We start from the raw sequence: 21,500 nt of genomic DNA, 5'->3' as shown, positions 1-21,500 counted from the left end.
TCAATTGTGGTCTGCCAGGGCATGTGTTGAAATTCCTGAACTGAAACCCATAGCTACCAAGAGAGGATTTTTTGAGGGGGGAGCGCCACTTTTTGTTTGAAAGCCCTCAAAAATATTTGCAGTCAGGAAAATACAGCAAATTAGTTTGGATTCGTTCAGTGTGTTTGGAGAGTTTTGGACTAAGGACCCAGAATGTTTTAGGTTTGGTCCCCGAGGAGAGACAGGGCCTCGTGTTAAGCAGCTTTACACGGTTTCTTCTCATGAAAACCTGTCGTGGGTGCAACAAGCCGCAGCTATATTACTATTATTATTCCCCTTCGGGCCCTGGAGGTCCACAGACCCCGGGCTCAGGACCCAGCACCGTGTGGTGAGGCTTGTTTTTCGCAAACGATCTTCGCGGATCCGCCCAGGAAGTGGCAGCGAGAGAGAGAGAGAGAGAGAGAGAGAGAGAGAGAGAAAATAGAGAGCGACAAGAAGGCAGAGGTCTAACGTTAGCTCCACGCGACTTGTCATAAAGTTGGGACGTCGTTACTTCTCTCGTGCGTCTCACTCCGCTGAATGCACTTTACCCCAAAGACCCGAGAGACGACCCGTCGGCGGCTCCTTTGATGACGTTGCCATGGGTTTAATTGGCGGGGTTTTATCTCACGTCGCGTAACGTCAGAGTCCTCCGAGAAAGTAAAAGTTTTTTTTCTTCCTCTCCTCCCCGTGAGGTTTAGCTTAAACTGAAGGGTGAGCTTGAGAGCAAGAAGGGCGAGATAACGGTACTTTTCTTTTGTCTTTATTTTACCCTCTGGATCCGGTCATCATGACGGTAAGTTGCACCTTGAGAGCGGTTTAGTTTTTCCTGTCACTTCTTCCTGAATGTCTGTTACACACACACACACACACACACACACACACACACACACACACACACACACACACACACACACACACACACACACACACACACACACACATATACACGCACACATACACACATACACACATATGGTGTTTTATTAAATGAGCTCCGGCCCAGGAGCTAGCCCCTTTTAGTCTGTGTTTTATTTGCGAAGAAAGACGAATGTGAGTTAGTTAACTTAGCTAGGTTAGTTATTGTTTTTACGTTTTACGTTTTGCATTTGTTTGACTCGAGGGGTGTGCACGTTAAAGCTAACAAGTAGGCAAACTAGCTAACTAGTTAGCTTAAAACTGAGATGTGGTGTTGTGTGTGCTGAAGTGAGTTTATATAAATATATATTTCTTGTACATTTCTGTTGTAGTTTTATCTGTTTACCCTGTGTTGTTGTTTACAGTCGCAGGAAGTGTCATTATCCAGTAGTCAGTTTTTACAGCCAGCTGTGACACATGTTTGCACATAGACAGAGCCAAGAAAATTATTATATATTTAAAAAAATGAGATAAGATAATCCTTTATTAGTCCCACAGTGGGGAAATTGCAGGATTACAGCAGCAGTACTCACAAGAGACACATCGTAATAAAAGGCAATATAAATAAACAGTAATAAAAACAGTAAAGAAGAATACAATAGCAATATTAAATATACAGACGGAATAAAAAGTATATTAAAAAATGTATTTATATTGCACCAGTTGAACGTAATTAAAGTGGCCAAAGTGATTAAAGTCACCCAGAGGTATTGTTTCTCTAAAAAGCAGCTGCTGTCATCACAATGAGTGCACACATGTATATGTGGGCTCTGCTCCTCTTCCCACTGGTCAGATCTACGTAACTGGACAGAAACAAGTGAAGAGGAGAAGCAGCCTGTACTAGGCTTAAAGGACAAGGTTCACCAGACAATACTCCTCTATAGAGATGGGAGTCAGGAAGAATGGACATTGTCTCAAACGGTCACTAGTGGTTGACCCTCTTCGCTGACCTTAGATGTGAGCTCGCTGATCTGAGCACACATGACAAGCAGAAGCACTGTGGCATTAATTAGGGTTATTCATATCAGATACTGCTCCTTTATTCTGGATCCTCCTGTGGTCGCTCCTCAACCCTGCACATGGGCATGTTGTCGACTAGATGACCTACATTCATGATGAAGTCTGACACATCATAGCCGGCTCCGGCAGTCGAGTAGTTTGAGAGAGGATGTTATAGGATGCAACAATAAAACAAGCTATAATAAAAAATATTTGTATATGTACATGGATACCCAACAATACTGAAGTCTCAAGTGTTTTAAGCTATCGCCACATAATTTATGAATGGAAGGATATTGGAATGCTATCGTCTGAACATGGTGTCTGGCCACCAGACCTTAAAATGTATTGGATTAAAAAAAGATCAGTCACATAGATGAACTGGTTTAGGAAAAACTGTGTGGTACTGTGGCCTACAAGAGCACAACTGACGCCAGGAAAGGAGTATAAATACAGAAGAGCGGTGGTTAGAGATGACAAGAACAGACAGAAATATTATTATAGAGGGCAAACCGTGAGGGAGCTGAGCAAAGCGATGCAGCAAGGGAACAAAATGAAGTGGAGAGGAAAAAAAGCGATGGGAATGATATGCCAGTCGCCGAGAGATGAGATGACGAATGCAGAAAGAGATGTAAATGTGTGGAATGTAAACGCTAGCGAAGGAGATAAGCAAAGTGAGGCATGTACGGTGGAAAAAAATGCCTAATCTTAATCTGGGATCGCCACGTCTTGAGGTACCAAACGCATGTTTCCCCTCCTCATGTCATCACGTCCAATGCAAAAAACAGGCCTGTTCCTGGAAATATTGCAGCGCAGCTGAAGCTTGTTTTATTACATCTTCCACTGCTACCGCCCAGCTGGAGCAAGAGACATGCAAAATATGTCGGTAATGTGCAACAATGTTGAGTTAGGAACAGCAATGTTACTGTACTTGTTCCCACTGCAGAGTTTATGAGTTTCCCAGATCTTTACTGTCATCACTAATGGTGTGCTGCTCCAGTTCCTAATCTTTGCCTGTCTGTCTTCAGACATTTGTGTCCCACATCCTGTACACGCACTTGGTTTTTCTATTTATTTTTCACCTCCCATATGTGTCTTTTCATTTTTCATGTCTCTGGTGTTCTGCAGTGCAGCACTGTTGAATGATTGTAGTGCGTGTAATATTATCAAGTGCTAAAGAAGTTGGTAATTTAATGAAAAACAGTATACAATAAGAATATAAAGAAACATTTAGCCACCAGCACCAGTTTATGCATTTTAAGAAAAGCACAATAGAAACGTTTCTTTTCTTTGTGGCAAAGTAAGTCTGCAGCATTGTATCTGTTGCCTTCTTAGACAATGATAGAATAAACCCCCGGATGGGTTGGTAGCTGCTAATTGCTTGTATAGAGATATATAATTATAGTGCGTATGCCCCACCCTTCGATATAGCTCAAACTGGTGGTTGTCCTGTTTTTGTTTCGTCGTCTTTCTGTTCACTTTCTTTGGTTCCTTCCTTCAAGTTTTGTATTTGTAACCTTTCTGCCACGCATTCGGATGAAGGTCAGTGATTGTGTGTGTTCTTTGCCTCCGCAGCCCGACCTCCTTAACTTCAAGAAGGGATGGATGTCCAAACTGGACGACAGTGGCGAGGTAAGGTGCAGACGTCGTACTCCGCCCGGTTGTCATGTCCTCCATCTCCATAACGGCCGATTGTTCCCGTTATCGCAGCACTGGCCTGGTGGCGTTGAGGCACAGCAGGTGTCTCCGTTTGAATGATATGCCTGAGTGAATGAGCTTCTCTCTTCACACACAGCTGCAGGCCTGCTGTTTAGCATGATGCCTTCCTGTTATCATTGCTTATTCAGACCAGGCTTACTCTGAACATCAAGTGGTTTAGTTGGTTTCTCAGATATTGTCATTGTTTGGTTTTGATGGTTGTCACATTTTAACCTGTGCGTTGCTGATCTCAGAACAGTCTTGGATTAATTGAGCTCTGCTGTGTTTCTTTAGTGGAAAAAGCATTGGTTTGTTTTGACTGACGCTGGACTGAAGTACTACAGAGACTCGAGTGCAGAGGAGGTATGTTTTCATTCTATGAGACATCTTTGTTCATGTGACATTTTTGTAACGATCGTAATAATGTTATTCATGAAAAACTTTGAGTACTTCACATGTAAACAAACATGTTGTGTTATTTGTCTCTGTGTTTTCCATTTAGAAAGATGACTTAGATGGAGAGATTGACCTAAAATCCTGTGTGAAGGTGTGTGAGTTCGATGTGGAGAAGAACTATGGGTTTCAGGTACAGGTGAGTATCTCTGATATGGGTCGCTCTCTCAAACTGATTTCATTCCTCATATTCTTCACTTCTTGTCCTCCTTATCTGCCATAACCACGACCGCCGCTCTCAGTTTTCCGCTGCGGTTTCTTTTTCTTTCGTTATCGTGACTCTCTATCTCTGTCAGTGTCTCCTCCAACCTTTCTCTCCGTAGTTCATTCTCTTTTCATCTCATTCCAGCGCTGTCACATCTTTGTGTCTCCGTAACCTGTTTGCTCTTTTTCTCCGCAGACGCGGGAGGCCGCGCACACACTGTCGGCCATGACGGCCGGGATCAGGCGGAACTGGATAGAGGTTTTGAAGAAGTGCATCCGGCCCAGCAGCTCTCCAGACCTCACACAGTAATTGCTGTTTAATTGTGAAATATAAATATTAGCTACTTTAGGAGTGGAGATTTTGCTTTGGCTAAAGTTGAGAAAGAAATAATTTCAGACCTGGCAAATGTAAGTTACAAAGCAGTCAGTTGTGACATCATTGGTAGTGTGAGTTTATTGCCAATGACATTTAAAAAAAAAAAAAAAAAATATTTGATTTCCATCACTTATATGAAACAGTATCTTCTACCTCAATGAAGTCAAGGAGTTTTCACCGTTTCATCTTATTTTCAATCTTGGTTCTGTTTTTTTTTTCTGGCTGATTGAGCAATTGTGTCACTTCTACCAATCACACCTCGATACTTGGTTTGATCAAAAGTTGGCCACATTGAATGCACCAAAAGTGTACTAGTTCTGTTTCACAGCTTCCTTTTATATTGTAGTATCGTTTTTTTTGTAATCATCGAAGAGAGAAGTGTTCGTGTTGGTGGCGCCTTTTTAGAGCAAAGTGTTATGCTTCAGTTCTCCTGGTTGTTTCTGCAGTACTTTTTTTAAATTTTCATTCTCCTGTTATTTTAAGATGGCTGCCTCAGCATTCATGTATTGCTCATTTGAGGTCTTGCTGAAGCTCAGCCTTGGCTAAATACAGTCCGATAAGAGGCTCTGTTACTCACTTGCAGCTTAGTTGAGTTTTAGTCACTTTAGACTTTGCCTGTAGACGAAGAATCAACGTTTCATGAGTTACTGGGTGCACCGATGTGTTCTGTTTTCATAGTGACTCACCTCCAGCTGTGCCTTGAGTGTTCATGATGCCTTTTTGTATTCTGCTGGTTTACTTATTTCATCATCCTTACTGAAGTCTTTATTTGACTAAATTGTGCTTCAAAAGTTGATCAGATAGGAGAAGAAGTAATAAATGCCTTGGTTTATAATTGATGTATATGTCTCTTCCCCTCTAGATTACCTGACGGCAGCAGTGACAAGGAAAACTCCCATTCTCGCTTTCTGCTGTCTTCCTGTCGCCCATCATCACGTCATGCCGATGTTGTTCAGTCAGAGGTTTCCGCTCCGCCCGCTCATCGTAGGTTCGACTATGTGGAGCTGTCCCCTGTTCCTGCCTCGTCCAGCCCGCTCCCGACCAGTCAGAGAGAAGCAGCAGAGGGGCAGGGGCGGGAGCACAGCCAGTGGCAGGAGGAGAGGAACACAAGCAGCCAGTGGGAGGCTGTGCTGTCCAGGAAGGGCACCGGCGTGGGATCGAACCAGAGGCCGCGCTCGGTGGATGAGATAGAGAGGAAGTGGGCTGAGTTCGAGCGCATGCCGCTAAAGGAGATGAGCTCCTTGCCGCCGATGGGATCGCGGCCTTCCAGCCAGTCAGCCAACGAGGCGCTGCAGAGGGAGGTAGTGCGTGGAGATGATTTTCCAATTTGCAAATTGAATAAAATGCAAATGAACTCATCTGTCCGGATGAAGTTAACATTTCCTCTTCCTGCCTGTTAACCTGACCTGCTCTTCAGCAATGTTTTCCATCTAAAACATGCGGTGGAACATCAAAAGTAAAGATGTATGATACGGATATATTGATGAGATAACGCTGCTGAAACTCCTGTCTGTTCTGTCTCTGCGTGTTGTGATGTGCGTCTTTGGTTTGAATCTGTTTGCGGTCTCTCTACACATGATACGCACCACAAGGCTGGACGAGGCTAAACGCTGATATCGCATCGCTCTATTCATTTACTTCATAAACAGGAGCTGTTCAATTCATGCTAATGAGAAGCCTATATGCATTCATTCTTTAATCACACCATTCTATCATTATAGTGAAAGCTGAATGCCTCCTTTGTGTTCAAGCTTCTTCTGTAGCTTGAATCTACTCAGGATTTGATTGGTCAGCAGTGATTGGGGTCAAAGCTCAAATGTTTTTAGAACTGAGCCCAAACGACTAAATAAGCTCGATGCCCATGGTGGCAGTGGAGCGAGAGAGTTGGCATCATTAGTCCGCCCTCAGAAAAGGGATGCGCAGTGGTTCTGCCAGTGATCATGTGTAGAGTGTGTGTTGGCAGTGGGAGCTGTTTACAAGTCAGTGAGTGTGACTGCATTATTCCTACTGTTGGTTAAGAACAGTTTGGCCATCCAAAAGCTTCCTGTGTTGCAGCTCGTGCATGTCACTGTCAACAAGCTAATCACATGATGATGAATTGATCGGCTTCTGTTGCTCAGTGGACTTTACCTCCGTCTTCGTCTTTTTAATCAGGTGGCGTCACTGAGGCAGCAGCTGGAGCAACTGCAGGGAGGAGGAGGGCGATGGGGTGGAGGTGGAGGCGTGAGGGGCGGCTGCGGCCCCGAGGCCCCCTGCGGCCGCAGCCTGGGGGCCATGGAGCGCGCTCACCGACAGGCCATGGAGGAGCTGCAGAGGCAGCACGAGCGCCAGCTCAAGGAGCTGGAGACCAACAAGGACCGGCTGCTGCTGGAGGAGACCCGGGACACGGCACGAGGTCAGCAGACCAGACGGGCTAGAGAAGAGCGTCGAGGACAAATTTACAAGCGTGAAGGCGGCGTTAAGTGTTCAACGTGATAAAGAAAAGTAGTCTGAACTGGGTTTGGGGGGGGGGTCAAAGGTCAAAGGTCAAATAGAGTTCACCGTTTCATCTTGACTGGTGAGGAAATGGGCAAATACATCTATAACGGTTCCATCGTTCCACGTCCATATTAGATTTGCATAAATACAATTGAGTGCCGGTTAAGACTTGAACGTGTTTTGCATCAGTTGCCCGTGGTTTCTCTCCTCTCAGTCCCGCAGCGAAAATCCTTCATGTGCCGTTAACAGCCAACATAACATAGAAGTTGTGTCACGCTCTTTTTGTTTGTGTTTCAGTAATGGAGGCTTTGAAGAAGAAGCACAAAGACGAGCTGGAGCGAGAGGTGGAGAGAGTCAAAAGGCTGAGCAGTGGGGTGCTCGACTCACAGACTTTGCGAGCTCAACAACAGTAAGTGACTTCTAATCTGTTTAATGGCGGCGGGGTAGAGATGTACACTCAGATACTTAGTTCCACAGGAAACAAAAAATAAAACATAATTTACATTCATGCGGAAATAGAAGAATACAAACCCCTGCCGTGTGGACACTTTTACTTCATGTTGCCTTGAAGACACATTCCTGGTTGCAGCCTGGCTCTCGGTCTCAGTCGGTGCCGGGCCAACACTGGTCATTTATGTGAATAGCTCTCTTGTGCTTTTAAGTGGGAGTTAGCCGGCCACAAAAGGGTTTCTCTGCAAGATTAAAGGTAGAATTTGCAGACTCCACAACTATCCAGGGTTCCCTGTCTACGTGAGGCCATTATGGCGGCGGACACTGGGTCCTGTTTGGCACTTGAGGAATGTGGAAGAATTTGGTCATGGATTGGTTTTCCTTTGTGAGCTTCACAAGGCCTTTGACACGGCGCTGTCTCAGTGGCTGCTACTGGAACCTGCATTTTACGGCTTATCTGTACTGCTTACTCTGCGTTTTTTTTCTTCTTCTTCTTCCCCTCTTTGCATGCTCTTCCTTATTTTTGTGGTTATTGGTCATGACCAGTAAATATGTTTTAAAACCGCAGTAGGAAATACTTTCGGCATGAAAATGGAAGAAAAAAAACCCAGCAGTGTACTTTTTCACAGCATGTTGTTCTCATTAAATGTAATACATCCTATTTAATAATATGATACTTTACACTGCAAAAACAGCCCTTCTAGAAAGAAGCAAAACATTCCTATATTCAATCAAATCATCCTATATCAAAGCAAAAAAAAAACTTATCCCATTGGCAGATTTTTTTGCTTGACAAGATTTCTTAAAATAAGCCAAAAAAATCAAGAAAAGTAAGGCATACTTTCCTAAAATTAGATGAAAAAAACATGCTTGACAAGATTAGTATTATTTTTTTTGGGCAAATATGACTTATTTTCTTGATAAAAGGCTTTTTTTACTTTCTTGAAATTCCTTTTTTGCAGTGTACTTAAGAGGCATTCAGTCACAGCGGAGCAGAATAAAGGAGTTACCACTTTATAGGAAGATTAGCTTTGGTTGTCGGTGCACGACGTTTCACAAAAGTCTTTCCCACCGCAGCGGGGATGTGACTTTGATACATTTTGTTTCATATAACTGTTTCTTGTCTCTTTGTAATTGATGCTGCTCTCACAGTAAACAGAAATCAGGTAATGTGCATACATTCTGCAGCATGGCAGGTTTTTTTCTTTTCTTATTTCTGCCGTCGACTCATCTTTGCATTTCTGCAGGGCAGAAACTCAGGCCTTGCAGAGAGAGCTGGCCGGACTGTCAGAGCGCTACTCCCAGAAGTGTCTGGAGCTGAACCGAGCTGAGCAGAACAGCGCAGAGCGAGAGCGGGAGATCAGCCGCAAGGAGAGAGATATGGAGCAGCTGAGGAAAGAGAGCCAGGTGGGTTACCGGCAGAGTACGGGGTGACGGAGAGATTCTTTCACGTTTAGGTCGGACACTATCTCAAATGAAAGATGGTTCTCCGTGGTGCCGCGGTAGCAGGTGGAATTCTGAAATGTAGCACGACATGTTTGTGCACTGTGATTTGTAAATGTTACCTGACTAGCGTCATTCATGAAGACAAACTATTTTCCCCTCCGCAGGACTTAAAAACCCGTTTGGCAGTGGAGATCAGTCGCACACGATCCTCCATCACATATCAGAGCTCGGAGAACAGCAAAGACAGGACGCCCTGTGAACTAGAGGTAACGGCTCGTACGAACTGAAAGTGGATGACGGGGGTATTTGTAACTTCCTGAACTGACAGATGTGCGAAAATATCACCCACTGCATGAAGGATCATGAAGACGTGTGATGCATGACCTGCAGTGTTTATGTCACAGGAAGTTTCCTCAAATGTTCAGCAATGCTCTGCAAAGCGCCGCACTATTCAATTGAGTTGTACGGTTTGCTCAAGGACACTTCATCAGAGAGACTTAAGGAGGAGCACCAGTCTGCAGAAATAGGCCAAAGAAATGATACACGACGTGTCACCCAAAACCTGAAGGAGCATAACTGTAGCAGTTTTTGGAATACAAACGGAATGTCACAATAAACAGTAATTGGCCGAAAGCCTAAGTTCTGTGCTTAATAAATGACAGAGAACGCCACTGTGTTTATCACATCAGTCACAACACAATTGCTTTTGTTCTTCTTGGAATGAAGTGATAATTATAAGGATTTATGGTATATATGTTTTGTTTGTCGTTTCTTTCTTTCTTTTTGGCAGCAAAATGACAACCGCACTGTTGTTTTGTTGTTTTCCTGCCAGGTTCTTCTCAGGGTGAAAGAGAACGAGATCGAGTACCTAAACAAGGAGATCAGCTGTCTGAGGAACGAGCTGCAGTTTCTTAACACGGTACTTTTTGTCTGTTTGTGTCGACCCTACAAATATGTGATATCTTTTATTTATTTTTCTTTTAAACCCCAAACTATTAGATGAATGACATGGAATGTTAATCCTCAAATCCTTGAACAAGGTGCTTACGTGTCTTTATAGCCTGGAGCCTTTCAGAAAATGCAGTGCAGCAACTTTTCTAGATCTTTTGAGGAAAAGTGAAATAATGAACAGAAAAATAAACCACTGGGATGAATCTATATAATTGGCCTTAGTTGGCCCTCCTTAGATTTCGATGGGCTGGGAAAACCTAGCACTCCATTAAACAGCCATAGTGAGTCGCCTCCTCCTCTCTGCCCCGCAGGAGAAACGTCTGGCCTGTGAACGCTACGCCGAGGTGCACGAGGAGCTGAGCGGGATGAAGGGCCGGAGCGAGCGAGAGATCCAGAGTCTGAAGGAGCACTTGAGGCTGGCCATGGCTGCTCTGCAGGAGGGGCAGAAGCTGGGCAACAGCCTGGACCACTGAGACGCCGCTGCCCCGCCAGCGCCCCGGCAGACCTGGAGACAGGTATGAACGGATGTGGAGCAGGCAGCGACTCGCCGTCTCTGGCCATTTTGAGAGGCGCATATTTAAAGTATATATTTGATTTTTTTTTTTTCTTCATGTATTTACTTCTGCGTGTTTGTTTTGCAGGTGTGTCTGCACCACGGTGACTGAATCAAAGAAGTATTCAGCAGCAAAGAAAAAGCGGAGGACTTGTACAGTTCCGGCTGTGTGGGGTCCATGATAGTGCCTTTTTAGTTTTCAACCCTTCTGCCGAGGAGCAGCATAGAATAGCTAGTAGCTGGTTTTGTTACACTGGGCCACACACATTATATAAAACTGCACTTTTTATGTTTTATTTTAGCTTTTGCTTGCTTTGAGTGGAAGAACGTATGAGTGCGCATTTGGTCTGAAAACTGGAACATTCGTTGAGTGACATTATTTTTTATTATTATCAGGTATTGTAGATAGAGTTCATACTGTATCAACATAAGAGCTACTGTCATCTCAGTTTTCTTTGTTGTACAGCTTTTGAGTCATTTTTTATCTGTGAAAATGGCTCATTTTATTAGAAATGGGAGCTTATCATTTGCTGTAATTACATTTTTTTTATTTTTTATTTTTATCTGGAAAGAAGTGAGCTTACGTAGTGTTGTGTTTGTGAACATGAAGTCCTGAAACGTACATTGGGACTAATGCAGGACAAGACGGCGAGCGTTTATAATTCCTGGCAGGCTGAATTGGAAGTTGGTCTCTGATTGTAAAGCTGTTGAATGGATGTTTACCCACATCACGGGTGTCTTCATTTTTTTTAAACCATGGCTGAGAAGCAGGAAGTCTCAGCTTCCAGCCCCCCCCCCTGATCATTGTTGACATTTATGTGCCACCACTTAACAGATGACAGGTGTTGAATCAATGAGCCAATTTTTTTATTGACAGTATGAATTGTGATAAAATGACTTATCTACCTGCCTTTTTGAAAATATTGTTTCATATTTAATGTACTGTAAAACCCGTATCATCTTTATAAATTATACACCATTTTTGCAATCAATAAAATGAGTTCAACAGAAACACTCCTGCACTCTACGTTTCATTTCAAAGATGCTGTACAGTGTACACCCACCTGGGCAGACTAGACGCACACACATGCCTATATCTGTCTTTGTTCCCACATTAAATATAAACAGTAAATATGCATTGTAGTTCCAGAAATATAGAAAAGGCTTCATGATGCAATGCAATAGCCCTGCAATACATACTACAGAGGACATGTTTTTAGTTGATACCTATATCGACTATGGTTGAGACCATAGAGTAGACTATATAAGAAGGTTGAGACCAAATCGGGTACATTGTGGTTTTTATGATTTATTTTTTGTATGTATTTATAATATATAGTCTCATTTACATGTTTGTATGAACAAACCTATTAGAAGTACAATGCCGTTCAGGACAACAGCATGTCTGTAAAACATTGACAACAATGAAATGTGTTTTCTTTCTCTTTTTGATGTACTTAATTCGACCGGCTGTCGGTGACTCACCGTCTCCTGTCGTGAACCGTTCCTTCCGCCAGGTGGCACTACGGGCTTTCTTAACGCGACACCGTCGAAGAAGAAAAACCGGAAACGCTGTAACGACACAGCAGTCATGGCGTCTGCAGCGGCGACCCGAACAGCGGCCGGTGCCGCTAAAGTTGTTAAACCCCTTTTTAGCCGGGACCTGGACGAAGCCAAGCGCAGGGTCCGGGAGCTGTACCGAGCCTGGTACCGAGAGGTCCCCAACACGGGTACGTCGGTCCTCTGTGGCGGTTGTACGGTGCCGTTATTTAAAAGGAAGCGCGAGCGTCAAGGTCGCGTCTGTGTGGCGGCTGCTGTTAAAAAGGCTTGTTATGATATGCCTCCTTTTGCATTTAGCTCCAGTTAACACATGACTTAACATTGCGCGGTCGACAGGTTGGATGCTGCACACTTTATTGCTCTAATAACTCACGGCAGGAGATTTGTATTTGTATTGTCATGTTCTCGATATAAATATCGATTATTATTGAAACCCCTTCCACACAGCTGAACTTGTACTTTTTTAATACATTGTACTAAAATGGGCTTATGTTGATGCCCTCAAGTCAGAGCATGGGACTGACCTATAAGAAATATCACCAATAACTTAGTTATTCAGGTTCCTGGGTGAAGTTGATGTGGCTGAAACGGAGCTGTGTCTCTCTCTCTCTTCCTACAGTGGCAATGTTCCAGTTGGACATCACATCGCGCCAGGGAAGAGACAAAGTGAGGGAGCTGTTCGACAAAAACAAGCACGTCAATGACCCCCGTGTGATAGACATGTTAGTCATTAAGGTAAAAACTGCCTGCCACTGATCTGTGAACTGCATCAGCCATACTTGTTTTACCTTTTTGATTGAAGCAGCTCGTAGTTTTGTCTTTTGGAGTTGTTTCACACACTTGGACGTCATCTCAGTGGAGGGAAAAAAAGAGCACAACTTTACTCTGTTGAAACATTTTCCATGTGTATGTTGTTTAACCCCCAGGGGAAAATGGAGCTCCAGGAAACAATCCACGTCTGGAAGCAGAAGACCCATATGATGCGCTATTTTCACGAGACGGAGGAGCCTCGCAGCACCGACTTCCTGTCCAAATTCTATGGGGGTCACGGCCCATGAACTGTGTGTCTGACCCCTCTTTGCTTGTGTCCTGTGTGACAGATGTTCCCCTTAACTGTAAATACAAACTTAACTCACATACCTACAGTTGTGTCTTTTATTTAGACGTTTTAATGGGATTATTTTAAAGGGACAGCTCAACCAAAAACGCACAAACTCAACTGTTGTGAATAGTTCCTCCTTCTTCTGCAAAGGAGATAAAGACAGTTGGGGAATAGAAAATGGCTTGTATTGAAGCTGTTCACAATGTCTTTTGGTTATTTGGGAGGAGCAGTTAGATTATATTTTTAAGAGACGTTGCTGTTGAAAGCTCCAAACTAAAACTATTTGGACGGAAAGACCGCACACTTTGACTTCTGGATGAACTGTTCCTTTTAGGATGGTATTAAATATTTGTGTGGTATTTTGTGAACCTGGGAATCCTGCACTTAAGACAAGAAGCCTTTCAAGCAAAAATATCACACAGAAACTCAATCTGCATATGTGTTTCCTGATTTTTCTTTTGATTGGCGGTTCATTCAAAGTAGTATTTAACACTGCCTTATGCTTATGTTCTCTTCATCTTTATAACAGTTTTAACAAGACTTTCGTAGTGCATGTAAATACAGTATTGTCTGACTTCTTGTCGATAACAAGAACCCTGAATTCAGCGCTTGGTGAGATAGCAATGTGAAAAACTGCAGATGATTTTGGACGTGGAGCTTTAACTCCTCCACCCTGCACGTACTCTTTTTCTAATGATCGCCGGCTGTCTAATAAACAGAAAAACTTGAGACGGTGAAATAAAGGACACACAATACAGGATGCAGTAAGAATCCATTTTCATACTTTCACTGGCGATATGTGAAGTTGCAGCTTACATTGAAATGCCATAACCTTTAGCAGCCACATGTTCTGAGGGGGATTATATAACCATAAAATATTTCACAACATAAATCAACAAATTAAGCGAGATGGTTCAAAACATTGAAACAATTTCATAAATACTGTACAGCATTACATATTTACAGACTCCCTAGACTGCGAGCTTGGCGAAAGAACACAGTTAGTGGCTTTATGACAACCAAAAGAAGCCACGCGAACATACGGCCATGGAAGAGTTATGAGTGCTGCATACTGTAAACACATTTCCAGGAGTATTGTGCTTCACTGTAAACCAAAGTATAAAGTTACTCTTCTTTGCATCAAGTCTAAACGATCATCAGCATCCAATAAAATAAACCCCCCCCCCCCCCCAAAAAAATGCAAGTTAAATAAATTAAATAAGCTTTGTACAAACATATTGTAAACCAAAGCAATAAAATCACACAACCTGCCTACAAATAACCTTTTTACAGAGCATAAATCTCGGGTAACGGAAGTTAAAATGAATACTCGGTGAACCAATCAAGATGTATATACAGCTGCGGCGGACTTCCCGAGGGTCCCCTTGGTGCCGGTCCTCTTGGTGGCACCGCTTCTTCGTGATGCGGCGCCTCACTAAACAACACAGTTGAGACATATCAGTCAGACTGACCAACGGCACTCGGACAATGTCACGCACGCACGTACATGTGTGTCTGTGTTTCTCACCTGGTGCTTAAAGGACAACCCCCTGAAGAACTTGTTGACCTCGAACACGCCAGGTTTGACCGGTCCCTCGGGCTTGTTGCCCTCCTCCAGTCTGACTATTCGCCCCTTGGCGATCGCGGCTCTGAGGCTCATGCTCTTGACGATCCGGGCGCCCGGCTCCGAGTCGGGCGTGGGCCGGGAGGACACGGTGATGTAGGAGGCGTCCTTCTGGCGCTCCTGATAACTCACTGTCGGACACAAAGCAGGAGGTAGGACAGTTCTTTTCTCTCATCAAACAGTCAAATACTTTTCAAGACAGCTTGGTCGTCAGACTTTGGGGCAGTGAGCGGTAAAGATGACGGTACCGCGCATTGGGGTTTGGAACTCTCACCTGCGGAGGTGACGGCCGTGTCCGTGGTGCTGGTAAGCTCCAGCAGGACTGTGGGGTGCGCAGGGTGCAACAGGAAGAGTTTCCTGATGAGCGGCTCCGCTACAGCGACGCCCGGCGACACCTACACAGCCAGCGTGGACGGGTGAGTATGTCATTAACATGGACAGTAACTTAAACATCCTGTTTCACTGATACTCTTGTTCTCTACGGCCGACTTACGGTCGTCTTGTTAACATTCCTCTGCGCTTTGATTGGATCGCTGGCCCAGAAGAGGAACGCTGACTGGCCGGTGGAGGTGGAGATGGCGGAGGTTTCCAAAACGAGACGGGGACACACAAACTCTGCTGACCAGAGAAGATGCCCATTTGCGCCGTCAACAACCAGCGCCTGAGAGACAAAGAGAGATGAGGGGGGGAAACGGCGGGAATACTCGATATAAGAGCGGTTCAACTCGCTTTTTTTCTTTTCTCTCAGCCCTTGCATTAACTTAAGCCTCTTATGTATGTGAGGGCAGTTCGCTTTACCTCCATGATGCCATTCGCTGAATGCTGAATGAAAAGATCCAGGATTCCGTCATCGTTGAAGTGTCCTGGGACCGGTTCGCTGCGATAGGCCAAGACATAGTTTAGGGGAGATTTCACAAAATTATTAAACATAACGTGAACTTCCACACCCTCCAGCTCTGTATTCAGATTTCATCATAATAGTAGCCCTGGTGGCAGTAACGCATGCGGGGCTTTTTACCAGTGAATGGAAGCCGAGTTGAAGGTCCACCCTTTGCGTATGTCCCTCTGCCGGAGCACCGACAGCTTGCTGGAGCCGTACACCAGCACCCAGTCACTCTTGGTGGAGTTGAGGTTAGAAACCGCGTCCAGGCTGTTGTGGTTGTTGCCAAAGCCGGCCACAAGAGGGAGCAGGAACTCCAGTCGCTCAGATCCCCTAAAGGCAAAAGAAAAGAAAAAAAAATCCTTTTATTTTTTAATTGGTGTGTAAGTTAATCATATTGGTTTTGTCGTAGTTCAACTGTGTGGTATTGTGTGATGTTTGTACTTTCGTTATTAACTCCACATTATATTATAATAGACGCATATAATAGTTCCGTCTTCCAATTTAGACAGTTTTTTTTAACCATTTCATCACACCAGTTTCACGTTTTACATATAAAGCGGAATTCCTACCACTAAGGATTGTTTGTCGCTGTTGGCCATTGTTGTTGTTTTATTTTTAACAGAGAGAGGATCGGGGAAGGTCCTGGCTCCACGAGGCATCTCGCGAAGTAAGCGAGTCACCTCAGCAGACAGACCTATGCCCTTTCAAAAATTCTTCTCGTTATGTTTACGAGGACACGGGCGTCACCCCGCGTCGTTATTTTCCTTACTCATCAGTTTAAGGCATAACAAGACAACTGTCGAAGAAGGGTATAGGCAATGTGTCCAGGTGTTCTTGTTCAGGGTGCAAAACTCATTTTCACACTGGGCCACATCATTATGGTCGCCCTCAAAGAGCCGGTTGTAACTGTAACACTGTATAAACTACTCCCTAACATATTGTTAAATAACTGTGTTTGCATTTGATTATTCAAGGGTGAAAATATTCTACATGCATTTATATAAATATTAAAATATAAGTAAGCAAATTGCTGTTAGTACAACATAAATCCATTTAATTTAGGGTTAAAAATAAACCAGCAGTAAACAAGCCATTTACGTCTTTATTTCACTGTATATACAACCAAGGACATTGAACACCATGGTTCCCCAGTCATTTATGACAACATGGTATAAATATGTACAAATGTATACTTCAGACCATGAAGAATGCTGCAATACAAACCGTTTTAAAGTGAACGTACCAATCAGATTGGAATAGAAGTTGTGTTTAAAGCGGATTAAAAAGTCGGAGCGAGCGAGAGCCATGTGCGACTGAGGCCTACCTGTAAATGTGTATGAAGGAGGAAGAGTTGCTTTTCTTGAGTCCCTCCCACCCCGGATCCTTCCTTCTGAGTGCCTGAGTTATGGGCATCTTCCCAATGGCTCGAATGTAGATGTCACACAGGGAGATGGCCTCTACATTACCTGAGTGGGGAGAAAAGACAAACGTCTCGTAAACCAGCATTTCAAATTCTTTCAGGTTGATGAACTCAATCAGTTCCCTTGGAACGCTAACAACAGGAGAGATTGTGCTTTTGGTAGAAAGGCTAAACACCAGCTCTCAGCAGGTGACTCTGCTTCTGTCTGGAGACGTCTCAGACAGATCACCAACTACAAGCTCAATAAACTGTTCTGATTCTGATTTGTCTATTTGTACCCTCACAGCTAAACTAATGCCTACAGCCTGAGCCCACATGCTGACTGTTGATCTGTATATTACACATTCGATTCCTTTACCCAGTCCGAAGAGGATGTAGTAAGCCCCCTGCTGTGTCTCATGCAGCAAAGGACCGATCAGCTTTCCTTGTCCAGTGAGGTTGAACGGCACGGGGTTTCCGAGCTTCGCCCCCGTCCGCCCGGAGAACAACGTCAGGGAGACCAAAGTCAGGGAGAGATCCAACGCCTGAGGAAGAAAAAAGGATATGTAGTCACTGAACGCAAAAGGTGTGGACTTCCAGCTCATGGTCACACAAAGGGGGAGGCGGCTTCACAGCCATACCTCGTCCGTAGGCAGGGTGGCAATCAGCAGATCTGGGATGGAGTCGCCATCGAGGTCTGGAAGTAGCACCGCCTGGGATTCAATGTTCTTCAGCTGGACCGACCACAAGGTATTCCCTGGGGAATGAAAGGAAACCTCTGTGACCCGGTTTGACTTCCACTGGTGGATTGACCTTAGGAATTTTGTTTTGCGCAAACGTGCATTTTATTTGGCATATTAACATCTGAATAACCAGAGGTGGTTACTGATCGCCAATTCCTGTGGGCTTCACATGAAACAGTCAGTCAAACAGACCGACGTAGACAGATGTAGCTCGGCTCGTCTCCTAACCTGTGGTGCCGTTGACCGCCACGAGGATGGACTTCCCGATGAGGAGGACCACGGGGGGCGGCTGGGTGAGGTACTGCAGGCCACACTGGATGTACATCACGGACTCCCGCATTACTTTCCTCCACAGCACCTGGCCGCTGACCGCAGAGAGAGCCACCGTGCTGTAAACTGGTCGAGAGAGAGAGAGAGAGAGAGAGACAGAGACAGAGACAGAGAGAGAGAGAGAGAGAGGACACGACTGGTCAACAAACCGGAAGAGCACGCGGCATTCACGAAAGAAGCGGAAAGGTTACGGGAGAATAACTGATGAAGGAGGAGATGTTGACGTGGGGCGCCAGGGGGATTATCCCTCACGTACTTTTGTTCCCCTGCGTGGGATGCGTGTCGTTGGTCCATTCAGTAACGCCCAGGAACACGTCCTCCACCGAATCGCCATCGACGTCCCACAGCGCCAGCGCGGGCGGTGTGACACCTGGACATAGAAACCACAGCATGAACACCACCAGGATAAAGGGTGCTTAAGCATCAACACATTAACGGTTATGAGTTTGTTGTAAATATACTCTGGGGGGGGTGGGGGGGGGGAGGGGGGATACCTATGTGGTCATTAAAGACGCTTTCATGCTGAAGCTGAGCATGTGGTGGGTGGAGTGATGCTCTCCACTCCGGTGTGATTACAGGGGGGTAATTAATGGGTGTGTCTAGCCACAGAGGCTCCTGAGTAAGTCTTCATGAAGTGAGGCCTCTCACTGGGGTTGGACGATAAAATCTATCAGAGAGCCGTCACTGATCGTGTCGCCGCTGATGTATCAAACTCCGACATGAATTCTCTTTACCTCCCGCGTCTCCCAGCGCTCTCTCCCACTGCGGCCTCTTTCCCAGCTCTCCCTTCTGGCAGGGAATCAGGAATGCACACAGCAGCACGAGCAGCGCGGCACACACCAGAGGCACCAGGAAGAACGCACTTCGGACGGCGTTCTTCATCCTCAGCCTCTTTATCTCCGCTTCGGCGCCGTGGGCCCCCAACCCGGATCCCCCCGAAGGGCCCGGGCCTCCCCTGTCCTCGCCGCCTCGGTCCCGGCCCGAGTCCCTGTGGCTCCGGTACTGCATGCCCTTCGCGTCGTCTCGGTCCTGCCTGGATTTGCTGGGCAGACGTTCTCTCCACTCGTCCTCATCCTCTTCCTCCTCCTCGTCCTCCTGCGCCTCGTCGTCGGCCCCCACAAGTCTTCCGGATCGGCCGCCCCGCAGCTTCGAGGAGCCCGCGCCGAGGCAGCCGTCCCGGCCGAGGCCATTTCGGGGGTAGTTGAGCACGAGGTCATCCTCTTCGCTCTCGTCCTCGCTGTCTGCCTGGGTGAGAGGGTCGTACTCGCCGAGCTCCGAGCCCTTCTTCCCTGCAGGGACACATTATTGATGCACAATAACTCTTAAACTTTTTAAAATACTGATGCATTGATGTATTTCTTCCTTCACTCCTTTCTTTAGATGTAGCTAAGGGTTTTAATGCCTTTAGTACTGCGCATTATAATTGTTGCAGGTTTGAATATCATATATTTTACTTTTATAACTATGTTGAGCTTATGCTGGCAATAACCTTTTTTTGTGCTGGAACTCCTCGAGCATCTCGTTATACTCACTATCGTTAAACTCTCCGAGAAATCGCATGTTTTATCGACACTGCCTTTTGACTGGAAGAACACATTCTTTTCTTACCCCCCTATCAAGAGCGCTTTCTTATCCGTCTCCTGTGGCCTTGAATGAATGAAACCATACGCGTTTTACCTGAAGCATTCCATGTAGGTAACACTATTAAACACACACACACACATATATAGGCATATGCAACTACACACACTTATATACATTGATTCGCTTTATTTTAGAGGGCAGTAATAAGAAGAGAGTTACTGTTTCTAATATCTCATCTGCAGTATATCAATACTCCTAATAATACTACAACTACTGCTTGTAAAACCATATCCTATAATGATTGCTTGGAGGTTATTTGATGTTCAAAACGTGATGAATACATCATTATTGTAGCCTGCTCATAATTGAGACCTAGAAAAAAATGAAATATACTCAAAACTAAATACTAAATACCCCATTAATACAAGTCCTGACGCTGAGAGGTGAGTATCGTGCGTGTTTATCTCCCAGCAGCGCGGGTGGTGGTGGTTGGCTGAACGTTAGCTCGCAGCTAGGTGACAGGCGGAACGCAGCAGAGACGCGTTGACAGACAGATGTCAACACGCTGCTTCAGAAACACGGACAACCTTAAATACATCTATTTGAAAACACGTCCATTAATCTGGGCTGATAGGGAGCACGCGCTGACTGAGTGTGTGACGAATCAGCATCAAATGAATCAACCGCTCGCACCGTTAAAGAGCTGAGTAGCGGGAGAGGTCCTCACGTAACCTAGTCCTGATTGATGAAGCTTTGAAGTAAATGATCTGCTCATGTCGCCTGTCTGTCTGTGTCTGTCTGTCTGCCTGTCTGTCTTGTTGAAATACGCGCAGCTCATCTTACCGGGTAATTTGAGGGCACGGGACAGAGCTCCAGCCATTTCTCCTCTAGCGGGTCTGAGACACAGCGGTGATGAACAGCTCGAGGATTCACAGAGCCAGCAAGTTGGATCTGCGCCTGCCGAACTGCATCCTGGGACTTTGAGTTATCCGTGCCCTGCTCCGCTACCGAGCTGTGATTCTTATGCACAATACAATACAATTTACATTCGTAAAAAATAAATAAATACACGAAGCAAAACAACACACTAAGGCACATTATAATATATTCAGGAAACATACTTTTAACTACATATACTATAGGCTCAAATAGTTGATCAGCCCGGTAACTGTGTGGTATTGTGTGATGTTTGTACTTTGGTTATTAACTCTACATGATATTCTAATAGATGCATATAATAGTTTAGTCTTCCAATTTAGACCATTTCATTACACCAGTTTCACGTATTATTTATAAAGTGCCATGCCTACACCACTAAGGATTGTTTGTCGCTGTTGGCCATTGTTGTTTTATTTTTAACAGAGAGAGGATCGGGGAAGGTCCTGGCTCCACGAGGCATCTCGCGAAGTAAGCGAGTCACCTCAGCAGACAGACCTATGCCCTTTCAAAAATTCTTCTCGTTATGTTTACGAGGACACGGGCGTCACCCCGCGTCGTTATTTTCCTTACTCATCAGTTTAAGGCATAACAAGTCAACTGTCGAAGAAGGGTATAGGCAATGTGTCCAGGTGTTCTTGTTCAGGGTGCAAACTATGCTTCACTGGCCGCAGTTTATTTTTGCTTGCATCAACAGTACCAGTGTGTTAAGTGATAACTTGTGAAAAGGAAATGACAAACTGTGTTTTGAATATCTTAAATTATGTTTACTGTGTAAAGATATATATTTATTTG

At 44.9% G+C, this 21,500-nt stretch overlaps 3 protein-coding genes across 3 annotated transcripts; 2 read left to right on the top strand and 1 right to left on the bottom strand.

Annotated features, from left to right (window-relative positions):
- The first annotated feature begins 713 nt into the window (after positions 1 to 713).
- triobpb (TRIO and F-actin binding protein b) lies at positions 714 to 11,515 on the top strand. Its single transcript, XM_079233543.1, has 13 exons — positions 714 to 814; positions 3,511 to 3,567; positions 3,928 to 3,996; positions 4,136 to 4,225; positions 4,487 to 4,596; positions 5,529 to 5,967; positions 6,821 to 7,061; positions 7,442 to 7,553; positions 8,842 to 9,001; positions 9,205 to 9,306; positions 9,873 to 9,959; positions 10,303 to 10,506; positions 10,633 to 11,515. The coding sequence occupies exons 1-12, from the start codon at positions 809 to 811 to the stop codon at positions 10,462 to 10,464; spliced, it is 1,635 nt and encodes a 544-aa protein (XP_079089669.1). The 5' UTR covers positions 714 to 808; the 3' UTR covers positions 10,465 to 10,506; positions 10,633 to 11,515.
- A 613-nt stretch (positions 11,516 to 12,128) lies between these two features.
- Positions 12,129 to 13,903, top strand: ndufa6 (NADH:ubiquinone oxidoreductase subunit A6). Its single transcript, XM_079233167.1, has 3 exons — positions 12,129 to 12,274; positions 12,724 to 12,839; positions 13,031 to 13,903. The coding sequence occupies exons 1-3, from the start codon at positions 12,136 to 12,138 to the stop codon at positions 13,160 to 13,162; spliced, it is 387 nt and encodes a 128-aa protein (XP_079089293.1). The 5' UTR covers positions 12,129 to 12,135; the 3' UTR covers positions 13,163 to 13,903.
- Positions 13,904 to 14,606: 703 nt separating this feature from the next.
- On the bottom strand, positions 14,607 to 20,652 carry fam234b (family with sequence similarity 234 member B). The gene is made up of 13 exons (XM_079233341.1): positions 20,613 to 20,652; positions 18,920 to 19,474; positions 18,442 to 18,555; positions 18,084 to 18,251; positions 17,754 to 17,869; positions 17,492 to 17,657; positions 17,038 to 17,179; positions 15,849 to 16,043; positions 15,629 to 15,707; positions 15,324 to 15,491; positions 15,105 to 15,225; positions 14,735 to 14,961; positions 14,607 to 14,641 (listed from the first exon to the last, which is right to left on the bottom strand). The coding sequence occupies exons 1-13, from the start codon at positions 20,647 to 20,649 to the stop codon at positions 14,639 to 14,641; spliced, it is 2,091 nt and encodes a 696-aa protein (XP_079089467.1). The 5' UTR covers positions 20,650 to 20,652; the 3' UTR covers positions 14,607 to 14,638.
- Positions 20,653 to 21,500: the final 848 nt, after the last annotated feature.

Source organism: Taurulus bubalis (assembly GCF_910589615.1).
Source record: "Taurulus bubalis genome assembly, chromosome: 17".
In the NCBI taxonomy this organism is placed as follows: domain Eukaryota; kingdom Metazoa; phylum Chordata; class Actinopteri; order Perciformes; family Cottidae; genus Taurulus; species Taurulus bubalis.
The sequence above is the reverse complement of the archived record's forward strand: the minus strand, read 5'-3'. Positions and strand labels throughout refer to the sequence as shown.

Coding starts and splice junctions, on each gene's coding strand:
- triobpb (XM_079233543.1), top strand. Junction 4,597..5,528: donor AGCTCTCCAGACCTCACACA/GTAATTGCTGTT, acceptor CTTCCCCTCTAG/ATTACCTGACGGCAGCAGTG. Junction 9,002..9,204: donor AGCTGAGGAAAGAGAGCCAG/GTGGGTTACCGG, acceptor TCCCCTCCGCAG/GACTTAAAAACCCGTTTGGC.
- ndufa6 (XM_079233167.1), top strand. CDS start 12,136: ATGGCGTCTGCAGCGGCGACCCGAACAGCGGCCGGTGCCGCTAAAGTT. Junction 12,275..12,723: donor CCGAGAGGTCCCCAACACGG/GTACGTCGGTCC, acceptor CTCTTCCTACAG/TGGCAATGTTCCAGTTGGAC. Junction 12,840..13,030: donor TAGACATGTTAGTCATTAAG/GTAAAAACTGCC, acceptor TTTAACCCCCAG/GGGAAAATGGAGCTCCAGGA.
- fam234b (XM_079233341.1), bottom strand. CDS start 20,649: ATGGCTGGAGCTCTGTCCCGTGCCCTCAAATTACCCG. Junction 18,252..18,441: donor TCCCACGCAGGGGAACAAAA/GTACGTGAGGGA, acceptor TCTCTCGACCAG/TTTACAGCACGGTGGCTCTC. Junction 16,044..17,037: donor TCCTTCATACACATTTACAG/GTAGGCCTCAGT, acceptor TTTTGCCTTTAG/GGGATCTGAGCGACTGGAGT.